This window comes from Triticum urartu, chromosome 2, assembly GCF_003073215.2.
Source record: "Triticum urartu cultivar G1812 chromosome 2, Tu2.1, whole genome shotgun sequence".
Lineage (NCBI taxonomy): Eukaryota > Viridiplantae > Streptophyta > Magnoliopsida > Poales > Poaceae > Triticum > Triticum urartu.
The window spans coordinates 369,317,828-369,328,166 of record NC_053023.1 but is presented as its reverse complement, the minus strand read 5'-3'; the positions used below and the strand labels follow the sequence as shown (position 1 = coordinate 369,328,166).

Here is a 10,339-nt window from a genome sequence, read left to right as displayed (position 1 = left end):
TTCTAGTTCGAGAGAAGGTACAATTACCTCATCAAGTACTACTTTCCTCCCACTCACTTCTTTCGAGAGAAACTCCTTCTCTAGAAAGTTTTTAGTCTTGGCAACAAATATCTTGCCTTCGGATTTGTGGTAGAAACTGTACCCAATTGTTTACTTAGGGTATCCTATGAAGACGCACTTCTCCAATTTGGGTTCGAGCTTATCGGGCCGTAGCTTTTTCACATATAAGCATCGCAACCCCAAACTTTAAGAAGTGATAGCTTATATTTCTTGCCAAAGCACAGTTCATACGGTGTCGTCTCAATGGATTTAGACGGTGCCCTATTTAACGTGAAAGCAGTTGTCTCTAATGCATTGTCGCGCCCAAGATGCGATTCTATCCCAATCACGAGATGACATGCTCGGGGCACAATCGCATTTTGGGTGCATAACAAGGTGGATATCATTACAACATACCATGTATTGAATAGATGAGAATACAATATAAAGGCTTACACTCGCCACAAGTTACAACATTCATACAACAATACATCAATAGATAGCAACCATCATACAGAAGAGCAGGATCCGACTACGGATGAAATCAAACGAAAAAGGAGAACGATATCCACCCTACTAATCCCAGGCTCCCCCACCAGGAACATATCCCTTGGTCAAAGAAGGAGAACTCCAAACAAGCAAGAATCGCACTCGTGTCAGATCATCGCATTACCTGTACCTGCAACTGTTGTTGTAGTAATCTGTGAGCCATGAGGACTCAGCAATCCCATTACCATGGGTATCAAGACTAGCAAAGGTTAATGGGTATGGAAAAGGATAAGTGGTGAGGTTGCAGCAAGCGGCTAAGCATGTATGATGGCTAACATACGGGTACAAGAGTAAGATGAGAAACTATGCAAACGGTCGCAAACTATTAATGATCAATAAGTGATCCTGAACTACTTACGTTCAAACATAACCCAACCGTGTTCTCCTCTCGAACTTCCCTGAAAAGAGACAATCACGGTTACACACGCGGTTGGTGTATTTTATTGAATTTACTTCAAGTTTACTACAACCGGATATTAACAAATTCCCATCTGCCACATAATCGCGGGCACGGCTCTCGAAAGTTTAAACCCTGCAGGGGTGTCCCAACATAGCCCATGACAAGCTCAAGATCCGCGGAGACAATCCTCCATCGCGGGACCCTCCGATCGGACTCGGAATCCCGGTGCACAAGACATTTCGACAATGGTAAAGAAAGTCCAGCAAGACCTCCCAGCGTGCCGACACCCTGATAGTAGCCGCGCGTATCTTGTCTCGAGTCATAACCGGATTGTCCAAACTTCCGGTAGGCCAATCACAGAGTTGCCCCTGGCGGCCATCGGCAGTTGACAGGTTGGACCAACACTCATGAGGAGCACTGGCCTGGGGGGGTTGATTAAGAGACCTCGGGGGCCGGTAGGTCCCTATGCAAGTTTTTAGTTGTTATTAGGCAAATGGTAAAACCAATGTTGGGCCTTGCTGGAAGAGTTTTATTCAAAGCGAACTGTCAAGAGGGGCCCATAAACCCTCACGATGTAAGGGACGCAAAATCAAGGAACATAACACCGGTATGACAGAAACTAAGGCGGCAAGAGTGAAACAAAACACCAGGAAAAAGGCCGAGCCTTCCACCCTTTACCAAGTATATAGATGCATTAATTAAATAAGAGATATTGTGATATCCCATGATATCCATGATATCCATGTCCCAACATGGAACAACCTGCAACTGCACCTGCAACTAGCAACGCTATAAGAGGGGCTGAGCAAAGCGGTAACATAGCCAAACAACGGTTTGCTAGGAAGGGTGAAAAGGCTAGAGGCTATCATGGCAATTTGGGAGGCTTGATAAACAGGTGGTAGGTAGCACGACACAACGATGGCATCGAGATAACTAGCACAGCAAATATAGTAGTGAGATCCAAGGTGACGGTCATCTTGCCTGAAATCCCGCTAGGAAGAAGAACGAGTCCATGAAGTAGACGAACCAACGTAGTCGAACGGGTCCTCACAATCGCAACGTAACCGGAACTAACAAGGAGAAGCGCAACCGAAAAGAAGCAAGCGACATAGTAAACCAACAAGCATAAACAGGATGCACAATCAAGTATGATGCATATCCATTTAATGAGGCATGGCATGGCAAAGTGCAACAAACAATACTACAAATTAAGTGGAGCTCAATATGCAACGAGTTGCATATTGACGAAACACCACATTCAAATATTTTGTTCACTCTTGTTTATGTAACCAACAATATTAAATGTTGTTAAATATGGCAAAAGGTGAAGCATATGTAAACTACACATCTAGGCAAGTTTAAATGAGGCCGGAATAACAAACAACAAGTCCGAAAAATCCCCATGTGCATATTTTGGTTATGGTACTGTTCTGCCCTATATAGAATTTTAGAGTTATTAAACATGCAAAGTAATGCCACCATGTTAATCCATGCATTTTTCTATCCCATTTACATATATAGTTTATTAGAGTCGGAGCTACGGTTATTTAGTTATGAAATAAACCATTTTAGCATGTCATTTATGCACAAAAAATGCATACATCAATTTAAACATTTTTAATATGGATGAAAGTGGAAAATTTTGAAAGTACATGAAATTCTAAGCATTTTAGATATAAAGATTGTTTAATTTGGATGCATGGTTGGTGAGATATTAAATGCATGAACAACAGGGGGCAAACTTTAATATGCAGTTCCTGGACAAAATAGCTAAATTCGTTCCGCGAAAAAACATGAATCGGGCCGAAATTGAACAGTGCATTGAGGCAGTTGGGCTGCTCACCATGGGCCATTGGCCCGTTCGGTGGAGGAGGTAGGCCGGTTGAGGAGGCCCTAGCTGGGCGGGACATGGGGAGGCCTGGCATGGCATTGGATCGATCGATCCAGAGGCCGAGCGCGAGACTGGGACTTGGTGCGGCGGTTAACACAGGAAGCAGGGGAGGCCGAGCCGCCATGGCAGGGCCAGACGCTGCGGAAGCTTGCTGACGAGGGCCGAGGCGGATGCAGGCGAGGACGACGCCGACGAGCTCCATGGCCACGACGGACGCGGAACTTGAGGAGCTTGGTGCGGGAGGCGAAACAGGGGAGGTCCAGTGGGGGATGCAGCGCAGGCGAGGCTCCAGGCAGCGGTCGGTGGCTTCGGCCCCCATCCATGGCTAGAATCTGCTATGGGGGAACGCGGGGAGAGAGAGACTCGGTGAGTGAGAGAGAGAACCAAGGGAAAGGAGACAAAGGAGAGGCAGGGCATGGCGACGGCCTGTGGCTCACCAGAGCTTGCCGGCGACGCGAGGTGGTTGGGGAGGCGGGCACGCAGGCGTGGGGATGCTCGGGGTTGTGCTGCTGCTCGCACGTGAGGAGGCTGGGGTGCGGGAGCGGCCTGGTTCGCGGACCGTCGGTGGTGCAGCTCGCCGGGGACGGCGGCAGACGAACTGGAGTTGCGGCGTGGGGCTTGAGCAGCGGCTGTAGTGGAGATCGAGCATGAGTGGCTCCTCGAAGCAGGAGGAAGGCGTGCGGGAAGGGGAGGACAGGGAGCTGGAGGTGTTGCGGGAGAGGTGGGCGCACGGGCAGAGGAGCTTGGGCTCCTGTAGGATTTGGGCAGCGGCGGTGGTTGGACAGGAGGAGAAAACGAGGAGAAGGTGGAGGCTGCAATTGGTCTCGGGTGGAACTGGATCGGGAGGATCCCGAGGCAGAGAAGGCAGGTAGGTGGCGGCAGGTAGGAGGATGGATGGAACATCTCCCTTAGAAATGAGCTAATAGCAGGTATCCTAACTTGCATACAATGTGATGATTCAGTTCCAAACTTGCAAAACTTGACTCCACTATACCCCAACTTGCACCTCATGTGATGATTTAGTCCCAGGCCAATTACAGCTCGACAGTTGGCAGCCAGGTGGCTGGACCGGTCAACGCACGCACTTTTGCAGAACCCCCTATCGTTTTCTTTAATCAACCCGCACGCACTTTTGCAGAAAAAAAATAGATTTCTCATTGTTGATCTTTCGCTGCCCTCTGGTTCAGCAGGTCAATCCCACTCATTTTGCCATCTCATATATGATTTGTTCCATTGGTAGTATCATGCATCCTTTGGTTTCAGCTAGAGACCAAGCTAAGATTTTAATTCCCTTGTATTCCATAAAACTCTTTCCATTTACTCCCCAAGAGTTCAGTTTCAAATTTTGCAACACTGACACAGAGCATGTAGGTACTATATAGTTTCAGGCATGCTGCATTTTTTTGGTTGTTGGCATGAATGAACAAAACCGAGCTGGTGGTGGATGTAACAAAGCCAGACATACCTTGGAAGATCACATCCATCGGGCTGCCATCTCCAATACTGGTACCTGGTGTCATTCCGGCCATACTTCTCGCAGGCGACCTCGTCGAAGATGAAGGAGCAGTTGAGGCTAGAGTAGAGCGGCTGGGAGGCGTTGTCGTACACCCACCGCCCCACGGACCAGTTGCACTCCTTGCCGGAGCCCCTCACGGCCTCGCCCACGAGCTCGTCCGTCCACTGCACCTGCGCCTCGTGGCGCCCGGCCGCGGCCACCTTCACCTCCTGGTGCTGGTGCTGCACTGCCAGCTGCACCTGCGACTCGTGGCCGTGGTCGAACAGCAGGGAGACGGTGCTGACGACGATGAAGAAGGCGACGAGGGAGCTCACCACGCCCCGCAGGCCGACGACAGGGGACGGCGAGGATGTCGCCGTCGTCATCTTGTTGTGGGTGACCTGCTCCGGCTTCATTTTCTCTGGTGAATAGGCTGTGGCGCTGTCCCCTCTATTATTGTAATGGGGGCACTCCTTCCCATGTCTAGTGTTGCACAAGCAAACGTGAACGCTGACCCTTGGGCTAACCTTCATCATCATCGATCACCCTGACCGCCTGCCTGCAGTGCAACCTCCTGTAAGCTAACTCAGAGGTATAAGAATGTGCAGCAGGTTGGTACTGGCACTGAAAGTTTGAGGATGAAATGAAGTTGCAAGAGAAGTGACAATGGGTGATGTTTGTAAGTTTGGTCTACCCAGCTCTGAATTTGCAGATGATTTTATATGTCAGGCTCATGGTCACTCCACGCATGTGCTCTACCAGTGTCCATAATGTAAGGCGGTGTACAGGGAAAGAAGTCTTTTGCATTAATTGCTTTGTTCCTCACCTAATTAGTATTCAGAATAAGCTAATGCAAAATCCACTGGTATAGAGGCCCCCTAATTGTGAAGTCTAGTACGATCATTTCAAAATGGCATTCATAATTCTCTATTAGTTGATGTAGTACTAGTAGTGCTAAACAACCTTAACTGGTACGATCACATCACTATATATGTATATTTACATCAATATATTCATCAATCGAAGTTTATCTAGTACTTATCTGTTACTGCCGTCTACTACTTAAGTAGTATTTTCTGATCAGTCAACACATCCTAACGTGTGTTAATGAGTGGGATTTAATTCAGGTGAAGGTGCATGCGGGTTGATTAAAGAAAATGGTAGGGGGGTTTCTGCAAAAGTGTGTGCGCTGACCGGTCCAGCCACCTGGCTGCCAATTGTCGAGTTGTGATTGGTCTGGGACTAAATCATCACATGAGGTGCAAGTTGGGGTATGGTGGAGTCAAGTTTTGCAAGTTTGGGACTGAATCATCACATTGTGTGCAAGTTAGAGTACCTGGGGTGCTATTACCTCCTTAGAAATTAGGGTTGCCCACTATTTATAGCAAATGGGTTTTAGGCTAGGGGCTAATCGGACCCTTCGATCATAATCGAACGACTGAGAAAAGTAGGTTAGGTAGACCAAGTAAGAAACCGAAAATGCTTAGGGATGTTTGGGATGATCCCAATCCACCGGTAACAACATCACGGTTTGGGATCGGAGCAGTTTCAGATGCGCACGCGAGGGGTCATGTGCACTGTACAGAGAGACTCCGGTTTAGGCAAGAGGGAAAACAAAGAACAAGGTTGGTCTTGGAACGGTCAACGAAGGCAAAGCAGTCCGAGGAAAGGTGATGAAGGCAAAAGGAGAAACGTCAATGACGAACGAATGTAAGTTTTTTAAAATATGACGGCAATGGACTGCCGATGCAAATGCGGATGATGCGATGATGAATGCAACAAACAAATAAATAACAGAGCTGACACACAAAACATGGAAGGTATCTCGAGCATCGGTCTCGGGTCGTTACAACTCTCCTTCACTGACAAGAGATCTCGCCCCGAGATCTAGGGATGCCACTAGAGAACAGCGGAAGAGGAAGAGGTAAAACAAAGTTGGTTCTTTGACAAACGAGTGAAACCACGAACCTTGAGAGGTTGAACAAATTGAAAGAAAGAATACAATGGAGATGAATGGTATTGCAAACACTCCGTTAGCAAAGAGGAACAAGGAATACGACAAGAACCAAGAGCTCAAGGAACAATATAGACTTTGAAACCACTACGGTTAAAATTAGTTGGACAAGAAATACGAATAAAAGAATCCGGGCAACACTCTGGTTGAAAAGAGACACAAGACTAGATAAGATAAAAGAACTTGAATGAGAACACAACACTCTGGTTAAATGGATAAGCAAGAAAAGAACATGATCTTGACAATATGATGGGTGAAGAGAGCAACATCACAATGCCTCCGGAACGAAATAAAAGAAGGTAGACTGTTAGAACAAAAGAACGGAGAAGAAAATGACAACTCCCACCACAATTGAATATGAAAAGCATCCTTACGAAGAACTATTGAACGGAGTTGAAGGATGATCAACAACGAAAAGATATGATTCCCATGGGCTTATGGAAAACGTCCCAAAATTATGAGGTGACAACCGGCCACTAATGGAAATAGTTAATTGGAATGATATTAACAAGGAGATGAAAACTCCTTTTACCGAGAGAATAGGAGGTAAAAACTTGGATTATCGATATGCACCACAGTTAGCAACATTCAGTAGGGAAGGCTTTAGGTGAAATCTATACCAAGATAACTCTAATGAAGAGGTTGATGGATTTAAAATACATCATTCTTGACAACATGTGAATCATGAAACACGAACGGAAATTGTCAAGAATGATATATCACCATCTCAAAAGATAAGGTAGAAATAATTGCACTTTGAAATGCAAGATGAAGAATGCTTGAACTCCTCCAACAAGAATCTTGAAGAACACTTTGAGAACAAATTAAATCCTTGATGAACCACCATGTATAGCCTCCATGAAGAACACCGGTAAAAAGAGAACGATGGAAAGAAAAAGAGAAGTTGAAAGAACAAGGTGAAGCCTTGCAATGATTTAGATGGAGCTTCGTGATGAGACATCCAAGAAAACTTGGAACTCAGGAAAAGAAAGGTGAGCAACTTGAATCGAGAATTGATACCATGAATGAACTTCGGAGGATGGAATTAAATCACCTCGAGGGAAACAAGAATAAGATTTATTGTATGTTTATCCTTCATCAACTTAAATTGATGACAAACAATGGATTTTGGGCATACTACTCATTCTTCTTGAAAAGATTGAAGAGGGGTATAGCGCAAACTTGGGAAAAATCTTGGACAAACCACCAGTATGATTTGGGAAGGACGAATGAATTGAAACGATAACCAAGGAAGAGAACTCTTGAACGAACCACCGTAAGAATTGAAAATGAAAGATGAAAGAGAACGAATCGCCGTAAGGAATTAGAAATGAATGAAGATACTTGAGAGAATTCAGATATGAGAGAAGGAAGAGATCATGAACTGGTTAGAGGATATTTGAACGATGCACCGGTAGAATTGGGGAATGAGAGTTCAATGTTGAGAATGAATAAATCTTCTGAAATGATGGCCTTTGGATGATCAAGAAACGAAAACAATTCCTGACATGCTCCGGATGGGTATGAAAATAATTTCTCACGATCAAGATTATGAGAATTTCTCACGAGCAAGATTATGGGGATGAACAATTATGAGGATGGCATGAAGCTAGAACCATGAATCTTCAAGAGAACGGACCAAGATTTAGGAGAAATTCTTCTTCAGTCTTCAAAATTCAAGAATGACGACGAGAAACACCACCATGAATTGTTGAGACACTCCGGAGTAATGAAGAATAGAAATGTTGAACCAACGATGAAAATGTTCTGAAAGCGATCTTGGAGAAGGAAAATGACTGATGATAATTCATTCCTACGTTTAACTTTGAAAAAGAATTGAGAATAGCCCCGGAAAAAAATTAGAAGAGTCAGGTAAGATCCTGGGAAAAGACCTGTGGGTTATGGGCCCACTCAAAAGAAACATCATTGAAATGATTTAGAAGAGAGATTGCACCGATTGAATTACATTACTTGAATGAGATAATAATCTCCAAATAGTTTGAACGGATTAAGAATGGAAACATGAATCTTCCGAGATATCTTCCACATTCCAGATATGAATATAAAGAGGTGAATAAATAAGAGAGTCTTCGATAAGAACTTCCAACATGGAAAGCATGTGAACCAATGAAAATGGTATGATCAACATCGAAAGCTTGAATTTAGTCCACCGGGGAAGAAAATGATAACAAAGAATGATGAACTTGAAGCTTCCTGACCATCTTCATGATAATCACCAGGTAAGAACATTGATTGAAAAGAATGAAGAGACTTCACATGAATAAAATGGATAGTTGATTTGATATCTTTGAGTCCTTGAAAAAAAAGGGGGGGGGGGGGGGGAAAACAAAGGCAACTTGGGGACGGATGAAACGAACAACATTTAGGAAACTCAGAATTGATCTCGCGGATGTTGAAATGATCGGATCGACTTGAAGAGAAGCACGCCGGTTGGAAAAGAATTAACATGACAACCTTGATGATCAAGAATGATTAGCACTCCGATAGAAATATGAGAACATCGCTTAGGAAAGGTTTGGATCAACACTTGACTTCAAACCAACTCGAATACCACGACTCAAAACAAAACAAAACAAAGGATTGGCTTGCAGAATAAGCCGGAAACAAACATATGATAGAGATTTCGTTCGAAAATTTCATGGTGGGGCCCGCACGGGCTCGATCGTACAACACCATCATGTACAAGGCAGTGCACATGACATACGAAGCATCCCCGAGTCAGCATAGCCAATGACTCTTTAAGACAAAACGAGACCACTGTAAAACCAACCGTGACCAGGCGGACCACTAGACGTCGAACCCCAATCACATATCATGCATCTGTCGGAAATATATCTTAGATAACTACTTGAATTCCCACCTAATAACTCCCGAAACTTTCTGGTTATGTAATCTGGTGTTGGGGATAGAGGGAGGCACAAATATCTCACACAACTAACAAGCCCTGTGCTCCAACTGTATCCATCCTTCAACACATAACCAAGAAACCTTCAGAAATTGTGTACCTCGGACCTTCGAAAACATCCGATATACTAGATGTGGCAATACATCTGATCGCTCTCCCCAGTACTGGGTGTCGTCAAACTACTCTCACCACAAAGAGTATAGAAGCGTTTTCAATGTCGACAACCTTTGGTCTTCCGGAACTGAAACGATAAACACTATGACAAAAACACCTTGGAGCTCAACTCCCCGGGACACTGCCACAACCACTAAATGTCGGGAGGCACTAAGGCAGAATTCCCATCACAATGATATCGCAACGGTCCAACAATACCCGCGTGATCCTAAAAAAAATTGAGTGAAAAAGAGGAGAGTGAAGTCAAAACATCTACGTTAGGAGTCCTCACCAAAGCGACGAAGGGATAAGGAGTACAAATAATTCCTACTCTCTGATAAATAACTAGACTCAAAATAGGTTTCTTCTAGACTCAACAATGATAGAGGTTCGATCAATCAAGGGGGCTCCTAAGGTCGGTAAGGCTCTGATACCAACTTGTCGCGCCCAAGATGCGATTCTATCCCAATCACGTGATGAACTCATGATCGTGGCACAATCGCATTTCGAGTGCATAGCAAGGTGGATATCATTACAACATACCGTGTACTGAATAGATGAGAATACAAGATAAAGGCTTACACTCGCCACAAGTTACAACATTCATACAACAATACATCAATACATAGCAACCATCATACAGAAGATCAGGATCCGACTACGGATGAAATCAAACGAAAAAGGAGAACGACATCCACCCAACTAATCCCAGGCTCCCCGACCCAGAACCTATCCCTTGATCGAAGAAGGAGAACTCCAAACAAGCAAGCATCGCACTCGCGTCAGATCATCGCATTACCTGTACCTGCAACTATTGTTGTAGTAATCTGTGAGCCACGAGGACTCAGCAATCCCATTACCATGGGTTTCAA

The 10,339-nt window shown here is 44.8% G+C and overlaps 1 protein-coding gene across 5 annotated transcripts; it reads right to left on the bottom strand.

Annotated features, from left to right (window-relative positions):
• Positions 1 to 440: 440 nt before the first annotated feature.
• LOC125537341 (xylan O-acetyltransferase 2-like) lies at positions 441 to 5,048 on the bottom strand. Of its 5 annotated transcripts, none has more exons than XR_007295797.1 (3): positions 3,317 to 4,320; positions 2,832 to 3,214; positions 441 to 724 (listed from the first exon to the last, which is right to left on the bottom strand). XR_007295797.1 is itself a non-coding variant. In XM_048700649.1 (3 exons), exons 1-3 carry the CDS (start codon positions 4,911 to 4,913, stop codon positions 696 to 698), a joined length of 687 nt encoding a protein of 228 aa, XP_048556606.1. In that variant the 5' UTR covers positions 4,914 to 5,048; the 3' UTR covers positions 441 to 695. The 5 variants fall into 5 exon arrangements, 2 of the variants coding, with proteins under 2 accessions (XP_048556606.1, XP_048556607.1); XR_007295798.1 differs by having other exon boundaries at positions 2,832 to 3,211; positions 3,317 to 4,314; XM_048700649.1 differs by lacking the exons at positions 2,832 to 3,214; positions 3,317 to 4,320 and adding exons at positions 1,970 to 2,058; positions 4,345 to 5,048.
• Between the last annotated feature and the right edge of the window lie 5,291 nt (positions 5,049 to 10,339).

Bases quoted from the DNA above. Each gene is read 5' to 3' on its own strand.
- LOC125537341 (XM_048700649.1), bottom strand. From the start codon at position 4,913: ATGATGATGAAGGTTAGCCCAAGGGTCAGCGTTCACGTTTGCTTGTGC. The intron at 2,059-4,344 runs GTATGTCTGGCT...TCTCCTTGTTAG, and splicing joins GATGGATGTGATCTTCCAAG to TTCCGGTTACGTTGCGATTG. The intron at 725-1,969 runs GCAAGATGACCG...CTACAACAACAG, and splicing joins TCTTCCTAGCGGGATTTCAG to TTGCAGGTACAGGTAATGCG.